Source organism: Vanellus vanellus, assembly GCF_965231255.1.
Source record: "Vanellus vanellus genome assembly, chromosome: 1".
Taxonomy (NCBI): domain Eukaryota; kingdom Metazoa; phylum Chordata; class Aves; order Charadriiformes; family Charadriidae; genus Vanellus; species Vanellus vanellus.
This window is the reverse complement of record NC_138905.1, coordinates 7,697,119-7,719,624: the sequence shown is the minus strand read 5'-3', so window position 1 is coordinate 7,719,624 and position 22,506 is coordinate 7,697,119. Positions and strand designations below refer to the sequence as shown.

The window sequence follows — 22,506 nt, the reverse complement described above, 5'->3', positions numbered from 1 at the left end:
GGGGTGAATACTGGGAAGAATTTGGTTTGCAAGAAAAAGAAGAGAAAGAGTGTTTTTCCGAGGATATTCAAGGCAGTGAACAGAGAGTTGAAATTTTGGCAGAAAACAAATGGCTTTTCAGACAGTTGAGGGCGCTCAGCACTTCTTAAGTGAAGTTGATGTTTTGCAGGTTGGAGCCTTAAGATACATCACTAAAAGGCACTGATGTTTGAATCAAAGATAGCACTGCTAGTGGCAAAGCCTGGGCAGGGGCTTAGGCCCTAACATTGCCAACAGCTGAAAAATAAAAGGCCCAAGAGCTGGTTAAGTAGCTGCTTATGTGCTTCAGTACAAGCATAATTTTAATGCCTTAATTTTAATGCACCTTGAAAGAACTTGAAAATCACAGATTTCCCCTTCTGAAGCAGCAGGGGTTTATTTATTTATTATGATTTCAAGTATCTCCATAAAAGTAGAACTGGAGAAAGATGTTAGGCTAATATACCTGGATATTTATGTTCTGACCATCTTCTTGCAGTTTTTTCTCATCCTGGTTTTATCGTCTTTGGGATCTGCTTCTTGGCATGACACACCTTTGCCAGAATCACCATATGTATCTGTCCCAAATTTCTCAAGAAAAGGACCTCTGTTGTGGTGGGTTCTGCGTTGTGGTCACATCTGTTCAATTCTGGAAAGAGACACGTTCACCTCATTTCACCCAGACCATGTTACATTATTGTTTTTAGGGATTTTTAATATAAACCAGATTTCTCTGGGTTCTCATTTATCTTCCATTGATTTCTGTAGCTTATTCAAAGTTCTTAAAATCCTTCTGTGATTTTTGTTTATTCACCAGTCTTTATTAGCAAATCCTTAATTCCTTAGTGCTTCTAAAGCTCCTTAGGACATGAAACAGTGCTTCTGATTTGTTCACCATTATTATTACCACCAGTGGTATGAATAAAAATAAGTGTATTTTGCTGAAATACACTTAATACATACATACACACAAGTATTTTGTTTAAGTCAAGTAGTTACTGCTACTAAAGTCTTGCTTAGTTGGCTACCTCATGTCCTTGAGAAGAAAGATTAATCTAGTTATCATGGCAATGATTTCTACACTTGTTTCAACTCTAAAGGGGCATCCTTAACTTAGAAAGTTAAGGATTTTTATGTCAGTCAATTGCCATGTTTTTCATCCACAGAGAATTTGATTTGGCTTTTCAAGCATTGATAATTAAATTAAAGTACCTGTTACTTGCAAGGCCAGTTGACATTGGGCATCTAGCTCATCTCTCTTAGGTACACGTGTGCATGGTGAATTCCACCCACATGGAAATAAATTGTCTTAATTTAGGGTTCGTGTATGACAACGTGGCTGTAATAGTGCTTCCTAACTCGAGCTGTGCAGAGCCTCATGGTGTGGCATGGGATAGGTCATTTGCTTTGTTTGGGTGCATTGGCACCCAAGAGTCTACATTGTGGCATGGAACAAATGTCTTCCTCTCTTTGTCTTGCGTGACAGGTCCAACCACACAGCCAGGCTGCAGCTGGCATGGGGCCTTCAGGTGGGATTTCCCTTTCACCCGTGAACATGGGACTTGGCTCCTAAGCTACCCTCTCCATGGTTTCCCCACTGAGGGCTGAAGCACAGCACTGCAGAGAAATGGCAAAGAACTTCTTTCTTGTCCCGGTGCTCTCTTCGCTGAGAAAGCATAATTCCTCAGTATTTATAATCTGGAATTCCCAACCCATTTCAGCATTTCCAATGAGGTAAAAAATGGCTTTGGCAACACATAAATTCCTCATGGCACAGCCAGGCAGCACAGTAACCATCTGTTTTCTCCATAGAAGTATGTACCTGGGTATTAAAGGGAGAGACATTGGTGCATGCAGAAATTAGTTCCAGCTTTCTGATGAGATACAGGCTGATATCCAGATGTCAAACCTTTTGTTGAATCCTGTTTCTGCCTGCCAACTCTGCTGGAGGTGATTCAGACTGGATTTCTCAAAGGATAGCTTGTGGATGCCCCCAGAAGCAAGTGAACCCTCTCAGCTGTCTCCTACTTAATATATTGTCTATCTTTGGCCTTCAGGTGCCCTAGGCAGCATCGTAACTATCAAATCCAGAGGGCTGTTTAAAGGGCATCCACTTCTGTGCAGTTCAGCATCTCATAAGTGTGACCCATGAGGACCGCAGGATGCTGGAATACAAGACAGAGGCATTTCATCCCTTCTGCCAGCCTTTCTGACTCCCTCCACAACTTTGATAGTCTCTTTTCAGCTAGGACCAGATCCAGGTGGGGTTAATGGCTGGAGGCTCTATAACCAGACATCCTCAGCCCCTCCATGGGAGCCAGACTGCGCTTCCCGAACCAGGCAGCGTTAATGGCAAGCCAGGGAGGGGATGGATGCTGCAGACAGCCACCGCTCTAAATCCTTGCTGCTTTAAAAAGCGAGAGCCAGCCAAGGAACAAAGCAGATGAGGGAGCAGACTTTATAATCAAGTTTACAAGTTGATCAATTATTATCATAGCTGCAATAAGCTAGTTACAGAGATGAGAACAAGCTGATGTTATAGAAAGCCAGCTATAAAAAATGTGCTTCTAGACATGCTGATCTCTGTGAGGACAGAGAAACAACCTATTAAAAGATCTTGTTAACCTATAGGTTATAGCCTCAAAGCTGATGCTTTCTTTATACGTGTTTTATTTTTTCCCTCTTCCTCACTTGTTCCCTTGCTTTCTTGTCAAAATAAATATTGATTTCTTTCAGTAGATTATTGGAGAATATAGTGTAGAGGAGGTAAACACATGTGGTTATTTCTGTTTGCTAAGCTCCCCTAAGGTGAATAGAGTTGCACAGGACATGATGGAGACTCAAACAAGACCCCAGGCAGCTTCTTTGCAGTCATTCCTGTGGTGCTCACTGTTTCACTTGCAGCCATCTCTTTTAATCTCTTTCTGATTCTTCTGGCTGGCCGTTGGGTTAGAAGGTACAAAGGAGAAGGGGTACCTGGCCTCAACTGTGTGCACTCCAGAGAAAGAAAAGACAGGCTTGTATTACATCATAGCTTCTGTTCGATTAAAAGGGGGTTATTTATGCAAGAGGCACTGAAAAAGGAGGGAAATTTAATGATTTTTAGGGATCTGCTCTTGCTGAAGGGTTTGGATACTCATTTAAGATATTAGTTTGACACATTATTTTTACCTTATGCGTTTATTAGCATTGCAATGTCAGAGTAGGGCTCAAATGGCAGAATTCCTATCCAAGTCTTATTGCTTTGATTTAGCCTATCCTTCCTCAGGAAGGGGACCTGTGACAAAATCTGAATCAAGCCCAGGGTGAAATATCCCTAAGACCTGGCACTGTTCCCAACAGGCTTTCTGTTTGAGGGATTGCTTCTACTTGCATTTTTTTCTATAGTGCATCACTATAGGAACTGGACATGCCCCGATATCATGGTAAAACCCTATTGATCTATAAGTGGCGAGTTCTGACTTCTGCAAAGATTTCTCCTTGACCTGGTAAGTTTCCATCTTAAACCACCCCCTCTGTTTGTAGGCTGTGCTCTGGGAGGGGATTTAGTACAAATTTCTTTAGAAACCCCCGTAGTTCCTCCTCGAGGCCAAAGCTGGACTCTAACACAGCGGCTGGAATTCCAGCTGGACACAGTGTGTTTTGGCAGCAGTAGTGTTTCCCAGAGCAGAGAGACCATGTTGGAGGGTGCTTTAGGGTCCTGGAGGATTTTTGTATAGGATGTGTAAACTATGGGGTAGCTTAGGGCTGGGGCGGGGAAAGCTAATGAAGGTAAACTTCTTAAGAGGCATTTTCTCTGCTTTATTGTTTGAAAGCAAGGAGTCATGTAAGATTTCAGACTGCCTGAGACTATAGCCAGTAAAGTACATTTTGGGATTGAGAGGGGAAGATTTTGTTTAAATGTGAGGGCTGGCCTACTATTTCACTTCAGTTTTGTGATTTGTTTTGCCTGTAAGCGCTTCAGTGTGATATCTATGTACCAAATCTCAAACTGCTTCCTGGATTGCAGCCAGCTCACATGAAGGTATCATATGCCCAGAGCCATTACCCCAAACCACCTCATCCTTGAATTTAAGAAACGAAGAATATGTTGAGTGAAAGAAACTAGTGGAATTTGAGAAGGAAGAAATAACCTCTGTAGGAATGACTTTTCACAGGTAATGTAATTGATGGACGACTTGGATTTCAGGTCACTGGACCACGTTGGAAGCAGATGCTGTTTTCTCCTTGTTCCTTTGCTTGCCACTTCCATTTTTCAGTACTTATTCTCCACTAAGCTTAGGGAGGCAAAATCAATAGTTCTCCAACATTAATAATTGAGCAACACAGGCAGCCAGCTGAGTAAACCCCATCCCACTTGAAATCAGAGCAGTTACTTCCTAGCTTGAGCTAACAGATCTGAGAATTAGGTGCAGACTGAGGTGGAAAATGGGATAAAAACACCAAAATAAAACAAAACAAAACAAAACAAAAAACCAGTCTACTCTCCCCTGTGCTGTGCTGTCATGATTCTCACCAAATGAGCAGCAAAAGTGAATAAGGATTGCTCGCTTGAATCATTTGGTATCGGGATGCAATCAGGCAGAATGGTCTGAAAGCATCTTTAGTTTGTAGGAATGAACTCTCCAGGGGTTTGAGTGCTATTTCCAGGTTTCGTCCCAAAGCTTAAATGATGCACTTATTGAGAGCTGATCATACAAAGTACATGAAGAAGAGAAGACCCTGACAAATAATAGCTTTTAACTTGGGAAGTGAAAAAAAAAAAAAAGGCACTAAACATGTCTGGCAAATGATAGGCACACTGCTGGAGGTGTTTCTGAAGGGCATTTGGATACTCTGGCAATGGAGGTTGAGAACCCCGCTAGAATATGGTGCTCCACAGCATCCCCTTGCTGAAATGCTGTCATCTCTGGAAAAGACTGCAATAAATTTCTAACACCCCTGGTAAAATTACACAGTGGTTAAGGGACAGGATCTCTTAATCCCAGTAAACCAAGGGGAAAGGGTGCAGTAGGATGGCTCATCAGAATGTCATACCACTCCAGTGGCGCTTGCAGTTTACAAGTGGAAGTTGCTTGCATGGTGGGTTCTTTGAAAGTACTGGGTTTGAGAACCTCTAGATCAAACCCACTTATAAATATTGAGAACTACCTCTCTGAGGGGTAGTCTTGTTTCAGTGGGGTAGACTGTCTATTGATGGACTTGTCAGTAAAGGCATGAATCATATCTGAGACATCAGGAGACATATCTGAGACATAGCTGGCAAAGAAATCCAATGAGAATTAATGCCAAGATGTCAGCAATCCAGGAGATACATGATAGTATCATTGCGGAGCCAACAGACACAAAATACAGTGTAAAGATTTCCTTCCTTTCACGGGATCTCCAGGGATCCTTCTGAAGAGCGTCCAGGAAAACTGCTCTGAATCCTAAGTAGTGTGAGGAGGCAGACAGCCTGATTTAAAGGTGTTTAAGTATTGCCAAGGGATGGGAGCATCCACCAGGACAGGGCTCTGGGATGATGCTGAACATTCACTGTGTCAGCGTTTCTGGGTGCCTGGTTGAGGACCAGCTATGTGATGCACCGAAGAAATTTTTCTGTGGAGAATTGCATGCCATTTCTATAAGGCATAAAGAATCAATAAAACCTTCTGTACTGGTGTGTGCAGGAATTCCACTACTGTATATTAAAGCTTTCTTTAAAGCTGCAGTTGTGGACCCAGTTTGTAGTTTGGATAAAGCCTGTAAGAGTGAGTTTCCGAGAAGCTCAGCTAATGCTGCCTTTCAGCAGGGCGGAGTTTGCAGCCTTTCTCCCAAACAGCAGAGCAAGATCAAAGCCTTTAATTTTCATGGCTTGCAATGTGTTTTTTTATTATTTCTTTTCAATGGCCTGCAGCACAACAAGAGCTGCAGCACGAAAAGATCGTGATGTTCAGAAGCCAATGAAGCCAAAGCTTTGCTAGATAGGGCTAATCTGTATCGCCTCTTCCAGCCCTATCTTTCCCCACTGGCTTTCCGTGCAGCAGCGGCAGTATGTGTGAATCCAGGAAAAGCCTTGCAGAGCCAGAGGAAACCCAGGAGGCAATTAATTCGTCTTGAAACAGCACTGCCTTAAAAAGTCACCAGTGACCTGGAGTTTCTATAGAGTTTAGGTAATTGTACTGCCAACTTGTGATCAGGGCTGGGGTTTTATGAATAATTTTTCATAATGAGCAGCAGTTTGTCAAACATTGCCCTTAAATATGTCAGTGAAGGAGCAATCGCACAGCTCGCTGTTGCAGCAAGCACTTCTGGTCTTGTGGGTACTCCCCACCACCCTTTGAGCCACTAATGTTGGAAAAAAAGCTCCAACCATGAACATGAGGGCCTGAGGAAAGAAAGGAAGAGTAAAGGCTTGTTTGTCCCTGTTAATCCACTCGGATGTGTGCAGGCTGGAGCTGCACGGCTGGAGGGAAAAATAAGACCATATAACATGATTCAGCTGATCCCAAACAAAGGTTAGGGGCGAGGAATTCCTACCTGAGCAGAGGGAAGGTTCTCAGGGAATTTCCCTTGGCTGCCTTTCAAAGCTCTGGCTGCTACATCGTGACCTGTGAGGCATTTGTTTCGTTTGGCTTTTATTTTCTTTTTCTTCCTTCTTTCCCCCCCCCCCCTTTCAGTTCTTGTCTATTTTGTTTCTGAAAGAATGACATCCCAGCCCCTAACATTTCTGGAGGCAACACACACATTCCTTGCAGCTCTGTGTTACCAAGAAGACAGAAAATGTTCCTCATAATTACACATGATTTGATCATTCCAGCATTTCCACCTCTTCCCAGAAGTTTTATTATCATAATTAATTTCTCTGGCACCTACTCGCAGCTCTAGGCATTCTCCCAAACCTTTAAACACACAGTTAGCAATTCTGAACATTTCACTGCTATATTTCTTTTCCTCGATTAGCTAGTTATAAATTTGTTGTCAGTAGTCTTTCCTACAAAGATGAGCTTTATTTATGTAGTCCCCATTACTGTAGTATTGTGATACCCCAGGGATGGGGTTGATACACTAGGGATGGTGTTATCCCTAGTTTACAAATGGGAATTTGGGATACAATGAGACTAGGACTCATATTTTTAAATATTTGGCCTTTGCTGACTTGTCCAAGGTGTCACAGGAAGCCAGTTGGCAGAAAAGGGAATTTCACCCCGGTGTTCCAAGTCCAAGTCCCTACCTGCTGGGCCAGCTTGGTTTCCCTGTCTTTCAGGGCATTTCTGTTGCCTTTCAGAAAACGTTCTGCAATTTCCAGTCCATGCAGGACTCATCACTTTCTCAAATGCCATGAAGGAAAGGTGAATCAAGAGGGAAGTGGTTTTAAGAACTTAGGGAACTGTCTTCTGTCACTTCTGGATATTGGATAGAAAAAGATCTTTTGCTTAAGAGAGATCTGAATGGTGGAGTATTAATCATGTCATATATTCATATCTACATATGATGGCACTTGTCTGTAGTAAATTTCCTGAATCTCAGAGGGAGGAAGTAAGAGAGATGATCTCAAATAATGTTGGGTTTCAACAGCCAGCCCCACATTAAAAACCTCACTTTCAGCCTCCCATTGGTAGTTTGTTGAAATGAGAAACTCTAAGCACAATCCAGCACAACTCTTGGTATGATTCAGTGTGATCCATCAGTTGCCACGCAATGGGCAGAGCTGTACATTAGCTTGAACTTCTGCGTGTCCCCAGGCACAGCCAGGTACTGCAGTGATGGAAGTCATGCTAGCTCTGTCGTTACAAATTAATTGCATAGGCTGCAAAAATCTCATGAATTCTGACTCTTCACTTATTTAAATCCAACCCCATGTCACCCATGTGCCACAACTCACAAGACCCACAGATATCCTCAATCTGGAGGCAATCCACCCGTGGCTTGTTTGCTGGAATGGGAACAACAACCCTAGAAGCAAAGCTGCTGGTGGGAATGCTTAAATTTTGCTCTTTGTCAGGCAGAAGCTGAGCCAAAAGTCAGGTTTCAACCTATGCAGAACTTGGCCAAACCTTATTATTAATTTGGCTACCAGCACAAGCAGTGTAGCAGCGAAATGCAAAACTACCTTGGTGGGTAAATCGTTTTCCATATACTCTCAGATTATAGCTGAGTAGGATTATAGCTGTTCTAGTGTGGACATCTTCCCCTGATGTCAGGGCGAGAGCTGGGTCTCTGGGCTCAGCACCATGAGTCCTGGGGTGGTTTGGTGGGAGAAAGCGATGAGCAATCTGGTGGGCTCTCCAGTCCCATCAGGTCGTGCTCCCAAGACAGTCACAGGAGAGAAGTGGTCACCAAGTCCATCACACCTGGAGAGAACAGCTTGCCAGGCTTAGACACTGTGACTAGTGGAACCCAACACAATCCTAAATATTTTCACTTCATTTACTGCAAGTATAGTTTCACCAGTGAACTGGGCAAGGACTTAAAACAAATAAATAAACAAACAAAAAACCCACCAGTTCCAAACAAAGAAAAAAAGGACTTCAAAGCGTTTCAGTTATGTTATTTAAGCTATACATCTGTGTCAGTCTGTGTCAGCTAGCACATATTCGGCAGACCTTATCTCTGCAGCGTAGAGCCTGATAAAGGTCTAACTGCCTGAGAAATGTGCAGCCTTTGGGACTGCAGCGGCAAAAGCAATTTCCTTCTTACAATGAAGCTTAAACGAAACCCCCTCCTGCTTAATGACAGCATGAAAGATTACGGGGCAGAGGTAGGGGCTGTGGAGCTGGGCTGCAGCCAGCCGGGGTCTGCGTGGGGTGGCCCGGGGGTGAGAGGACCCCCCCCCCCGGCAGGGCAAGGGGCCGCCTGTGCCATCCCTGCCAGCGTGGGGGGCCCAGCCGCATGCCCCTGATGCGGGTGGTTCACCTTCCTTCCACCCATCTCGGCACAGCCCCTGCCTCTAAGCTTCCTCGGCGCTGTGGGTCCTCCCAGGGTGCCACCAGGGCATCTTTGTGTTGGGCCCCAGCAAAGAGGAACTCGGCCCCCATGGCCGCCTCCGCTGGCCGGGGTGAAATCTGGCCACTTGTTGCTGAAGCGTTTGGGGATGAAAATGCCCGGATTGAGGAGAGGAGAAGTGTTTGTAACAACAGTGTTTCTTTGTTTCGAGTAAAAGAGCCAAATTTAATGCAGGATACAAAGCTGACCTTTGGGGTGAAAGACATCACTGAGCCTCCTCAGAGGCTGCCCTCCCACCCCCAGGACAAACCCATCAAATCTTTGATGCATTAGCATTTAAAAGTGAGAGAGAGAGCAAAAATCGCCTCAGAAATTGTTTCAGGGAGAGAATAAAACAGCAGAAGCAGAAAAGGGTGGTTAATGTGGATTTTGCAGCAGCTACTGATACAGGACAATTTCCCCATTTCCTTTCTACTTTATAAATACGATTTTTATCAACACAGAGGCAGTCCTGGCAGAGCTAATGAAACTTAAAGCTGAGTGAAAGAAATCGTGTTCTGGGGGCTGCTCACAAAATCTTTTTCTTCCTGTTTTTGTTGTTTGTTTTTTTTTTTTTTTTTTTAACAATTAAAAAAAGAGGAGATAACACCTGTGCCTGCTTCACTGTGCCATTTTTCAAGTTTGTAGTTGTTCTCAGGGGAATCAAAGTGACAGATTTATGCAGAGCTGCAGTTTGGATCTTTTCTTGCCCTGGAGCAAGGCTTTTATCCGATGCTCTTCTTCCCCCCTTCATGAGGGACGGAGAAGAGGAGGAATGCATCACACTTGAAAAAGGCAAAGAAAAAAAAATCTTTCACAGCTGTTCCTAGCAGCTGGGATATATTTAATCAGAACTGGAGATTAACATACATCTCTGTGAAAGAGATATTTTCCTTCCCCTTATGTTTATGTTATCACCTGTGCAGCAGACAAGGCTCGGGGCTGAACCTCAGCAGCGAACTCACAGCAAGAGGATGGAGGGGCTGCAAGTGACTGTGTACTCTTATTCCCAGTAACTCCTGGAATGGGACTGCCCTCCAAGTAGTGGGGACAATTTGTTTGGACCCTCTACATTGTGAAAGCCCATCCTAAGTGTTTCAGACTCCTGCAAGACCTTATGCTGCGCCTGTGCCCAGCTCCAGTGAGCCTCTGCACAGCTGGGTTTTTAGCAGGGTGTCTGCAGAAGGCAGCTCTTCTCTAACTATTGCGTTGGAAATGGGAAGAGCAGAGAAGGTCTTTCCTGGTATCTCAACAAGTCCTACATGCACACGGACACAAATGAGCAACGGTAAATCTTCAGTAGCACCAGAATGTCTGCTGGCTCCTAAGCCTTCATTCGGGGCAGTGAGCCCTGAGAGGCAGTTTGGACTGTGCCCTCCTAGAGAGCAGTTATTGCTTATCTTCACTGCTCAGCGTGCAAATGTCCTGGAATGCTCTGTCCTTGAATCATGAAGGATTTGAGAGGTGGAACTTGAGAGGCAGAACTATTAACATCTATACGGGCTTTCCTGTGATGCTTATCTCTACATTACACATTACACACATTAATGAATGTGAATTCACAATCCCTTTATATAGTAAAAAGCTGGTACATAGGTGACCTACTAGGCGTGATTTTTTGGTCCCCAGATCTTATCCTTCCAGTTAGTCTCCTTCTCCATCCTCACCTTTCAGCCAGATACGAAGATCTTGCCTCTCCTCATAGGAACACAGTCTTCAGCACAAGCAAAACAAGAAATTACTCTTTAGCCTTCCCTGGTGAAGAGACCATTGAAATATTTTCCACAGAAATCTACCCAAGATAAACACGCAAAATGCGATGTTTCGGCCCAAACAGTTAATGCAATCCAAGGAGGAGCCAGGCAGCTTAGCTGACAGGGAATATAATCCAGAAAATCATTTGCTTAGACTGCTGCTGCTGGATTTTGTAGCCTTCACTGGCTCCAACACCACCTGCTTTGTACATGTGTCATCAATCCCTGAAGCGGTGGCCAGGGGACAGCTCTCCTGGCCTTGACGTATGACCTTGCGCTGGCTGCTGCGTGCGTGCAAATGCACCGATCCACTGCAGAGCAGCAGAGCAGGCAGCCTCTCCCCATGGGTTATCAGCAAGTTGCATGGATGCATTTCACTGAGCAAAGGCAGGTTCAGAGGCAGAGGTGTCTCCTCCTTGGCAATGCCGGTGGTGTGTAGGAGCATCTCAGTTCTAAGGAAGACGGGAGCAGGACTTAATGACCAACTAAATGACCCACCAGCAGCATGGCCCTCATTGCTGGCATTCAAGTGAATCCCTCATGAATGTTGGTGGCATTGCTGACCCAGCTCCTGGGGGAAGAAATTCCCCTGAATCAGGAGGACGCTTTTTCTCACCAATGACCCAGCTGATTGCCAGGAGCAGAGGGAGCAATCTCCGGTGGGGAAGCTGGATCAGAGCCCATTTCACTACCTTGGTCATGTGCTTGGGTTAACTCACTGGGTTAAGTGTAGTTTTTTTTATCCTTTGCTGAGGGCAATTTCTAAAATCCAAATAAACCTCCTGCACAATGGCAGAGGGAATGTGCTTTCGTGTCATCAGCTCTGTGAACACTGCGTCTGTGTCAGAGACCTGGAAATCCCTATTCAAAAGCATACCAGAGAAGATCAAGACCTACTCAAGACACAGAAAAATACAGAGCCCACATGCTAATGAAGCAGGGAACTGAACCATTTTGTGAGGTTTGGTTGGGGAACAGGTGGTTCGTGGAGAGCACATCTCATGTGAGTGTTGGTGGATGTTGGTGGGAAGGCTATGACCCCACACTGTCAGGGACACAGCTTATAAAGCCACCTCAGACAAGAAATCCCACCTCTCTCCTTCTCTTGGTACTTCATTTAAATGGCCCAGAAACAGGAGTAGACGCGGGGATGCTTGTGAGACAAAAGTGGGAAAGATGGAGTGACTGTGGTGGGGAAGGTGGGCAGATGAAGGAGAGCAGCTCTCCTGCTGCAGGCAGGTCGGGAGCAGGGGGACCAGCTGAGAGGCAGAGCATGACACTCAAGCTAAGCCCAGCCTTCTGCAGGACAAGAGGCAATGCAGCTGGCCAGTGTGAGGCTGCTGAGTGAAAGCTGGTTTTACAGAAGGGCTGACAGCTCCTGTGGGGAAACGCAGGTGTCCCTGATGGTGTTTATACCACACACCTCCAATCAGTGTTCACTTAAAAAACCCAAACCTTAGGATTCTAGTTGATCCTTTTTTTCCTCTCCTGTCCCTTTTTCAATAGTTTTACCATATGATGTTCAGTAAATTAAATTCCAGACTTCTTAATTCCTTCATTTATTCCTCCTTTGCCTAAAATGTTCCTTGACCAGTTACTTCCCTCACTGCCCCTTCTTTCCTGTCTTGAGTCTTTTGCTGCCTTCCCTCCCAGTTCCCCTGCCTTTTCCCCGCTGTCTCCATTTTTCTGCATCGCTGCATCTACCTCAGGATCACAGAATGGTCAGGGTTGGAAGGGACCTCTGGAGATCATTTAGTCCAACTCTCCTGCCCAAGCAGGGTCACCTACAGCAAGTTGCACAGGACGGTGTCCAGGCGGGTTTGGAATGTCTCCAGAGTGGGAGACTCCACCACCTCTCTGGGCAGCCTGTGCCAGTGCTCTGCCACCCTCAAAGGAAAGAAGTTCCTCCTCATGTTAAGATGGAACTTCCTATCACAGAATCACGGAGTTTCAGAGTTGGAAGGCACCTCTAGAGATCATCTAGTCCAACTCCCCTGCTAAAGCAGGATTGCCCAGAGCACATTACTCAGGACTGCATCCAGGCGGGTCTTGAAAATCTCCAGAGAAGGGGACTCCACAACCTCCCGGGGCAGCCTGTTCCAGTGCTCTGTCACCCTCACCGTAAAGAAGTTTTTCCGTGTATTTGAACGGAACTTCCTGTGTTCCAACTTGTGCCCATTACCCCTCGTCCTGTCACTGGGAACCATTGAAAAGAGCCTGGCTCCATCCTCCTTCAACCCACCCTTTAGATACTTGTAAGTATTAATAAGGTCTCCCCTCAGCCTTCTCTTCTCCAGGCTAAAGAGTCCCAGCTCTCTCAGCCTTTCCTCATAAGGGAGATGCTCCAAGCCCTTAATCATCTTAGTTGCCCTTCGCTGGACTCGCTCCAGCAGTTCCCTGTCCCTCTTGAACTGGGGAGCCCAAAACTGGACACAGTATTCCAGTTGTGGCCTCACCAGTGCAGAGTAGAGGGGGAGAATGACCTCCCTCGACCTACTGGCCACACTCTTCCCTATGCAGCCCAGGATTCCATTGGCCTTTTTGGCAACAAGGGCACATTGCTGGCTCATGGATAATTTACTGTCTACTAGGTCCCCCTGTGTTCCTCACCTCTCATCTTGTTTGTATTCCTTTCATCTGTGGGACTTCATAGCGTGCAGGGATGTTTCTCACCCCTGTAAATCTACCACTCAGTAATCTGTGCTGCCTTGCCCCCATTTCCCACAGGTCTGCCCCTCCAGATGTCCATGCACATCTGTGCAGAAGGTACATGTACTCCCAGAGCCAGGAGGCTGCAGTCAAACCCGGTTCAGGGAACTACCAGCTTCAGTGGGATGTCCCCCTCCAAATCCAAAGCTCCTTGTGTCTTGGGTGAGACAGGGATGGCAGGCAGTTGTGTTCCGTAGTACATCCCTGGGAAAAAAAAAAAAAGTCAGCTATTGCACTGATTAGTGCAGTTTAACAGAAGAGAAATATGCTGAAAATTAAGCATATGTTGTCTTACCATGGAAAATATTTAACCAAAAATGCTTTAAATTGCATAAAGGTGTTTTGTAGGAGAACTGTCATATACCATGAGACAACTTTACCGGAAAGAACATCTGTAATGAGAAACAAATCACACTGACCTTTGCTATAGGGCTTGAAAGCAGGTTTATTTGGGGTTGTGGAGACTCATTTGCCCTCTAGCAGTGGAAGAATTAAGATGTTATGTTTAACATAAACAAGAGAGGTTTAATCCCAAATCCTCATGTGAGAGCACTTTGTGTTCTCTTAAAAGTTCAGTAACTCCATAAGCAAGATGGACAGTTGGGTTATTTTAGACTCAGTGAAAGCAGGGGAGGGACAGAAGGGACATCAAAGGGAATTAACTCATCAGAATAAGAACTCAGTAGTGAAAACTGAGCAGCGTGTGAGTTCAATTGCATTAACTATACATTGTGCCAAAAGCTCTCATTATAGGTGCCTCTCTCTGCTTTTTTGTTTTACCCAGGCAAACTGCAGGAAGGAAGGTTGGTCTGTATGGGCCCATCCCAAGTCAGGGCCATGCAACCCCCTGGACATGTGTGCCCATTCCTGCTCAATCAGCAATAACATGAGAGTGATGATTCTCATTACCTTATGGGCTCTACGCAAGGTCCTCTGAGGTCAGATGCTGGTTTCTGAGTGATGAGGAAAGGTAAGGTGGTTCCTGCAGACTCTAAGGCTGCACAGGGAGAGATGTTGTCTCTGATGACCTGCCTCTGCTGGATCTACACATCTACCTGCACATCAACTCCGCACTCAGCAAAGACAGAGCAGGCTTTGGTTTGGGAGCATCTTGGCCCTTTTGAAAGGCAACCCCTTCTCCAGCTCAGGTTTGTCCTGCTGCTCTTCTGCTGGGGGCACAGAGAGAAGTCAGCCCTGGCAATCTGGTACCATTTAGCAGCACGAAATTCACTTTGGAAGACAAGAAGACAGTGTCAAACGTGTTACCTCCAGCTGTGATTCAAAAATTAAAACAGATTCAACTCTTTGAAAACATATGAGCCTTTTTTTATATAAATAAAAAAACCCAACTTGAGCTATTGAAGCAAAGGCAAAACATTTCACATCTCCATCTTTTTATTTCCAAACAAAAAGCCAAAGTCCTACAATATCACTGTTTCATTAGGACCCAGACACATCCAGCACCGCTTTCTTCATCACTCCCCTGTCATCCCGCAGCTGAAGAGACCCAGTGTGAGTGCGCGGGTGTGGGAAGGATGGTTGCTCTGGCCCCAAATCAGGCCAGAATTGCCTTCATTTGACTGAGCTAGGATTAAAGTGCAAATTGTATTTTGCCAATACAATTTTTCTTGAGGAATGACCAATGGAAATTGCTCCATATTTGTGTTGCGCTGGCTAGGAGAATAAACGTGTTTCTTGGATCAAGGAGCAGAAAACCAAATAGGACTGGTGGTGCTACCCTCTTCCTGGCTCTTTGGAGACCAGTCTATACAATCCAGAGTTCATCTCTGGTCTCTGCATGAGAAAAGGATGTTGAAAATCTGGGGCAATAAAGCTACAATCATGGTCATCCAGACACTGAGTAAAAGAAACTGTTTGGATTCAGTTTGTTCAAAGATGTGCTTGATGAGTGGATTATAAATGCCAAAACTGGGTGAGTATTTCTAAAAAGAGGGTTTTATTTTCAAGTAGCAGACAACAGCACAACATTGTCCTATAGCTGGAAGTGAAGCTAGGCAAATCTAGAATGGGAAAAAGCACAAGATTTTAGCATTGGAACAACTCACCAGCGAATAAGCTTGCTTCTCCACCATCTGAGATTTTAAAGTGAGGGCTGGATGTCTTTCTTCTGCTATCTTCTTCTAAATTTAGTTATGATCTTGACACAGGAGTCCCTGGGTGACATCTTCTAGCCAGTCCGGTCAGATTAGACTTTCGTAATGGTCCCTCTGCCTTTAAAACCTCTGATTTATAAGAAGTGCATTTACCTGGAGCGGGGTTCACCTCAGGGACAGGGGAATTAGACATCTTTATTTATTCCTCCACAGCTGTGGGAATGATATGTTTAGATATTTTTCCCATCGCCAGTTGTGTCAGCGGTATGTGTTATGCAGATGTGTGTCTACTGGGAGCTACGCTCAGACAGCGCAGTTCGCATTGATTTATGACTTCTGAGTGCAGCAACTTTTGGCCTCCGCTGACTTGGGCTGGAATCAGCTTGCACGTTGTTGTTATTCTTATTCTTGGACCTGCAGTCATGGCTCATGAACCAGATGCTGCAGAAATGCAGAGCCGAGGAGGTCCTTGCTTCAGAGCTCTTCTGTAAGAGCCTGGCATGAAGCAAGGGGTGGATGCTGGTAGCCAAGGGAGCCAAGGGAAAAGATGAGTGGTGAATGTGCTCAGTAGTGAGGAGCTAGAAAAACAGTGTGTGTAGCAAAAAGTTGGGTGGGCAGTGGTGGGCCACTGGGTGGTCTGCCCAGGAAAGGATGCTGCAGGACTCAAGACATGGAAAAGAACAGGAAAGATCCTGCACAGTGTCTTGGCTATGTAAATGGTAGGAAAGGCCATATCTGGGAGAAGCTACGGGGAAAGTGTCTACACAGCCTTGAGAATAGAGAGGAAATTCTAAGGTGAAGATGACATCCAGGTTGTAAGCTTAAGCGACGGATGAGATGACAGTATCAGTGATTGAGGATGAGGTTACTCTATCATGTGATGGTTACTCTCATTCCGTTACTTCAGCCACGATAGGTCTGAGATGAGGGCCAGACGTCCCCAGATGTCAGGGAGCCAGGCTGAGATGGGAGTTTGGGTAGGAGGACACAGCTAACAGGACAGAGGTCCATATCCAAAGGAAATTGCATTTAAATTGGTGAGATTTGTCAAACATCAGGGACAGAGGGAGAAGATAGCAGGACTCTGGGCACAGTGAGGGCAGGATGGGGGAGATGGGCAGTGGGGAAGGGTAACAGCCAAAGAGGCCAAGAAAAGGCAGAAAGATAAAATAGAGGTGTAGGCAAAGGTCTCCATCCATACCAACTCTTTGATCCTTCTACACACTTTTCCATTCAAAGTCTAAATGGCATAAAAGTCTTTCTACTGCTGTGCTTAAAGTGAATTTTTGCAAACTCTTTGAGACAGCAGTGTATTCCCAGCTGACCCCCAAAGACAGATCCTGTTTCTTCGTGGTCCTGATTACTCTTCAAAAGAAAGAAAGAAAGAAACAAAAAGAACTACAGATTTCTTTTAAATAGGAATCACCCAGCCCATCCATTGGTACAAAAATAGTTAAATATGATGGACCAAATGTTGAACTATGAGAAGAATGACTCAAATTAGGGAAGCATAGAGAGAAGAAGGTAACGAAAATATCTCTTCCTGTGGGGACATTAAGACAGCCAAATATTCATCTTTGTAGGTCGCCCCGTTTCAAGAGGGGTGGGCAGGGGGGAAGAAATCTGGGTTTGATATTTTGTACCCTGGACTACAAAGGAATCACTGAGGATATATAAATAAAAGACAGCTGGGTTGAGGTTTCAGATCACCTACACCCATCAGAAAGGCAGCCAGACTCCAAGCACCGTGCTCTCTTGTTTGATACCTGGACTTACACTCAGCTCTGTCCGTACTTTAAAGGCAAAGAGAGAGACAGAGCAGAGCTATGTTTTATTAAAAGGCTTAAATCACCTGCATCGCCGCAGAAACAGCAAAGAAAATGACACAGCCCAGAGGGAGAAACTTTTGGTTTAAATATCTGTGTGGAAGAAAAGGAAGAGCTCCTGCCTGGGAAAACCACAAGCCTGTCTCAAAGTCTACAAGAGTATCTAAGTGGAGGAAGTGAACGAATAACTGTGGCACATGCATGAGTGGCTGAAAGCGCGGCCTGAGCGGTAATTGGCTCTATTGGTGCTCCTCTGATTAGCTGGTTTTGGCTACAGCGCTCGTCAGACCCACGCTGAGTTCACAGCACAAAAGTATTCACGCTGCACTGAAGAACGTCTCAGATCAGCCGGTGGATCCCTGCAGAGAAATAGCAAACACAGATCTGAAGGATGCGGTCTCCAGGGAGGATTTCTAAATCCTTACTTCGTGTCGCTAATTCCTTGTTATCCAGAGCTGGAAGAGAGAGGTCTCCTGGAACGGATTCAGATGCTCCTGTTACTTTTTACTGCTTTGGAAATGAAGGAAGAGAGAAGAAAATTGACGGTGGTTCTGTGGAGAGAAATTTAAGAGCAAAATCTTGTTATTCACTGTGATCTGAATGTAGACAGTTCTAATTCTTTACTAAAACACTGATCTAAAGGTTGCTAATGAACTCAAACAGCAAATAGCCCAAGAGAGCAGCTTGTCAGGATGGGAAGGAAAGGTTACACGCTGATGAGTCTCTGAAGAGCCTCCTGACAGGGAGAGGTCTCAGCTGGGGACGCTTCGCAGAGGGCACAGGAGAAGACAAGCCACCCTGAGCCCTTACAACAACACTGGGCACAGCACCAGCAAGCATAAATGGAAGAGAACAAGGAAATCAGGCACTTTCAAGGGAGAGGTATTTTTATTTTTATTTTTATGTGCAGGCTTGTGTACCGACTGCGTCTGCTTCAGAGTTATGGCCGAGACCTCCTTTCAGCTCATTCAGCTCTGAAGTCAGCTCCATGGACTCCCGCTGTATCCTCAAAACACCAACACGACCACTCTGCAGGATGATAGAGAAATTCCAAAGAACATTAATTACTTGCTTCCACACTCTGGTAATCACCACCAAAAAGAGAGTTGGAGAGCATCAGCCAGAGCCACCGTATGCCAGCAAATGCTGTTGTGTTTTCCGAGATGGCTCACTGATTCAAACGCTCTGGTCAAATAAAAGCAGTTTAGTTTAGACCATCAACAGTAGCATTAAGGAAAGACACATCCATATTTTGGGCCTGAGCTGCCCATGACCCTCCTTTTCTCACCCTGTCCTCCTTCCCAGCTGCTACGTGGTGTCTAACTGAAATGTGAGGAATAGCAGAACAGACCATGGCTTAGATTAGATATTTTGAGGACAGTTGATCATTACTCACTTGCAACACACAGTAAATGGAGATGAAGCTTAAATACGAGGCTTTCCTACCCAGAAGATATTAATCTCATATGTGTACACAGAAGAAATAGCGATTGTGTTTCACACAAGCTAAGAATTTGGTTCCCAGGAAAAGAACAACCAACCTATGGTTGCAAACATCTCATCAGCTTCTTGGAGCTCTACCTCCTCGGCAGCAGTGTTGGAGTAATAACATACCTGTATCTTGCCACCCACACCCAACAGGAGATCTATGTTGCTGAAGCTGCCAGGCTCTGACACCAGTTGTACCACATGGAGAGACCACCTTGGATGGGCTGAACACCTCTCCTGTCACTTGCAGCACTTCTCTCTTTCTTCACATGACCCTCATGACTTTGCCAACATCTCGAAGCACTGTTTCTCAACAGAAACCTGAGGTTCGTACCAAGGCCTCCATGTACACTAGATTGCACAAAATGCCTCCAGGACTGCCCCAGTTTTGTCTGAAGTCAACATCAGCCTCAATTCTTTGTTTTTCTCCTTAGTTCTTCTTTATGTATCTAAAAAATACTGAATGAGGTTCTGAAGCCTTCTCTACCACAGTTTAGTCCCTTCAGTTTCCAAAGCAAAAGTAGTTTTTCCTGATGGTTAATATTAAAAAAATACTGAGCCTGTTGGTCTGTTGGGATTTCCTGGGGATATTTTCTTCAAAAAAATCCTTTTCAGGATTGTGTTTTAAGCTTTCCTGAAAGTTGTGAAGCAATTTGTTGATCTTCAAGAAATATATTATAAAAAAAGTTAGAAAAACTCTAACAGTCATTCTGGAGCATTTCTTAGGAAAAGAAGAATCAAAATCTGTTTCTGTTTTAGCAAGAACCAACTTTGCTGTTGAGCTATGATGAAATACGTTGTAGGACCATGCCATCATGAAATATGAATATTACCTTTGTTAAACTCTTCGGCACACAGCTGAGTCTGATGAAGCTATTCCAGAGGGAGACACTTGTCACAGAAGGAGTCTTGTCTCACTGTCATGAACTTGGCTCAGCATTATTTAACTGGTGATTCATTATTTTGCACATTATTTCAAACACCGGTCATGCACGAGGACCCCCCCTATACTGGGCACAGCATGAACATCGAACAAAAGGGCGCTTTCTGCTCCCAAGAGCTCCTAGTCCTTGTAGAGGACTGGAGAGGCAGATGGAGACAGACAGACCTACAGACGGGGGGTGAGATTAAAGGAATCGGCCAGGACATGCTGTCAAACTTTTAGTAACCATCACAGCTAGGGAGACATTTAAGTGGGACCTTGTCTCCATGATATTCATATTTAACAAAAGTTTTTAAGCGTCCCATTCCCATTCCCGACTCTATTATCCCCAGCGAGATCAGATGTGGGAAAAGGAGAATACTGAAATAGAAAGAGGCTATTTTGGGCTGCGAGTGGTGCAGGGCCCCCCAGGGATCCTCAGGAGAAGCTCCACAGCAAGTTTGCATGAGGGGAGAGGGTCAGCCTCTGAGCCATCTGCCAAAAAGCTGGAGAAGCCTGAAGCTGCCTCAGCCACTTCTAGGAGGAAACGGTGGGAAGCAAAAATATATCGAGTTTGCTTTTTATTTTTACCTTGCTCACAAGATGCACTTAAAAAAAAACGATTGCAGGCTGCCGGGAAGAGCTGCTCTCCTCCACTTGCAAGTTTTTCTCCACCTTCATCTGAAGTGGGAGAAGTGGGTGAGCAGGGCTACAAGCTTTCCTGCCCTACACATCTTCAGTTTCCCAAGCTCTTGTTTCCCAGCAGGAACTGTGCACAGTCCCCTGCTCTACTGGGACCCTCGCATTCCCAGTGCCCTACCAGCCACCCCTTCACCTCCCAAAGCCCTGGGTGCCACCAGTGCCCACCCCGGGGCCCGGGGATGCCTGGCAGCAGCTGTCCCCCCCCCTCCCCCCCCCGGGGTGCGCTTGCCCTTTGCATCTCTGCTCTTCTACATCGCCTCTTTGCACTCTCCGTCCTGGCCACTTCTTTCCTTTGCATCCCTCCTCTTTGCAACTCTGCCTTTGCATCCCTCCCCTTTGTATCCCTCCCTTTTCACCTCCCCTTTTGCACCTCTCTCATTTACATCCCTCCCCTTTGCCTCTCTGCCCCCTTCGCATCTCTCTGCCTTTTCCCATCCCTCCCCTTCGCATCTCTGCTCCTCGCCTCTCTGCCCCTCTGCACCCCCTGCCCCTCTGCCCCTCGACCCTTTGCCTCTTTGCACCGCTGCCTGCTTGGATCTCAGCCCTTCGGGAATCTGCCTCCTGGCACCTTCCACTTTCCCCCGCTCCTTCCCCTTCCCCCCCCCGCCCCTTTGCCCCCCCACCCCCCACCCCCCTTCCATTTCGCTTCCCTGCCCCTTCGCATCTCCCTCTCTCTGCCTTCCTGTCTTTCCCATCCCGGCCCTTTTGCACCTCTCCCCCAGCCCCCCCCCCCCCCCCCCCCCCCCTTCCCCGTCCCCCGCAGCCTCCGGGGCATCCCGCAGCGGCTCCGGGCCGTCTGTCCGTCCGTGTCCCCCTCCATCTCCAACCCCCTTAACCCCCCTCCCCTGCCCGCCCGCCCCCGGCCCGGCCGCGGAGCCGCCCGCGATGCCGCCTCCGCCGCGGCTGCTGCCGCTGCTGGTGCTGGCGTTGGGGCTGGGGCTGGGGGGGCGAGCGGGCGGCGGGGGGGGTTGCCAGCTGCCAGCCGAGTGGCGACCGCTCAGCGAGGGCTGCCGAGCCGAGCTGGCGGCGATCATCGTGTACGCGCGGGTGCTGGCGCTGCACCCCGACCCCTACGGCGCCTACAACTACCTGCCCTGGCAGAGGGGTCCCCCCGCCGGCCCCCAGCAGGGAGCGGGGGGGCTGTTTTATTCGGCCGAGATCGAGCTGCTGTGCGACCAGGCTTGGGGCAGCATGCTGGAGGTGCCCGCCGGCTCCCGCCTTAACCTCACCGGCCTCGGCTACTTCTCCTGCCACTCGCACACCGTCATGCAGGGATACGCTTATTTTTTCTTCCTCCGGTGAGTCCCGGGATTGGGGGGGGAGGGGGCAGAATTTGGGGAGAGGAGGTGGGGGGTGTCGGCATCCCGGCATCTCCGCGCCCGGGGGGATGCTCACCCGGCAGGTCCCGCTGCCGCCGCTCTCCCCGCTGCGCCTTCGCCTTTGCACGTCCGCCCACTTTCATGGGAGAAAAAAACACCAAAACGCAACAAAAACCCCACTGAAACCCATAATATTCCAGCATTGCCGGGCAGCAGAGGTACGGGAAGCTGCTGTTGAGTAGCTCCCGGGTGCTGCTGCTTTTGTTTTTTACGGCGGGACGGTCACGGAGCTGGAGAGAGGCCAGCGCCGGTTCGCTGAACTTTGGCACGGGAGTTTAAAACCCATCCCCAAATCCTCACCCGATAGCTTTCTCTCGGCTCTCCCAAGTCCCAGATCCTGACTTTCGACTCATCGAAAGAATAAGAAAATAAACCACATTGTGGGAACAGAGCCATCACCGTGACCTTCAATCCAAGAGCATTGCGAAATACTACTCAGTGGCTTGTTTTGAAATACTTGGTATATTCTTACACCGGGTGCATAACAAAACAGTTTGATGCTGTCTAGTGCTCAGTCTGTAGCAGTGTCTTTAAACAAGTGTTTCATGAGTTATTTATTGACTGCTTGAAGGACTACTTAAACTCTGGGATCCAGGGCAAAGCGATGCAAATTCAGTGGGGACCATGGAC

General features: G+C 46.6%; 1 protein-coding gene and 1 long non-coding RNA gene across 2 annotated transcripts in view; one reads left to right on the top strand and one right to left on the bottom strand.

Moving 5' to 3' along the window:
• Nucleotides 1-18,260: 18,260 nt before the first annotated feature.
• LOC309686200 lies at nt 18,261-22,127 on the bottom strand. The gene is made up of 3 exons (XR_014270522.1): nt 21,893-22,127; nt 20,387-20,476; nt 18,261-18,414 (listed from the first exon to the last, which is right to left on the bottom strand). It is a non-coding gene; the product is annotated as an uncharacterized lncRNA (long non-coding RNA).
• CCDC3 (coiled-coil domain containing 3) overlaps nt 21,383-22,506 on the top strand; it is a gene marked incomplete at its 5' end in the record, with an annotated part of 42,244 nt that continues 41,120 nt past the window's right edge. The window contains one exon of the mRNA XM_082498765.1: nt 21,383-21,795. Coding sequence (XP_082354891.1) covers nt 21,383-21,795 — 413 coding nt within the window. The remainder of the gene's footprint in view (nt 21,796-22,506) is intronic.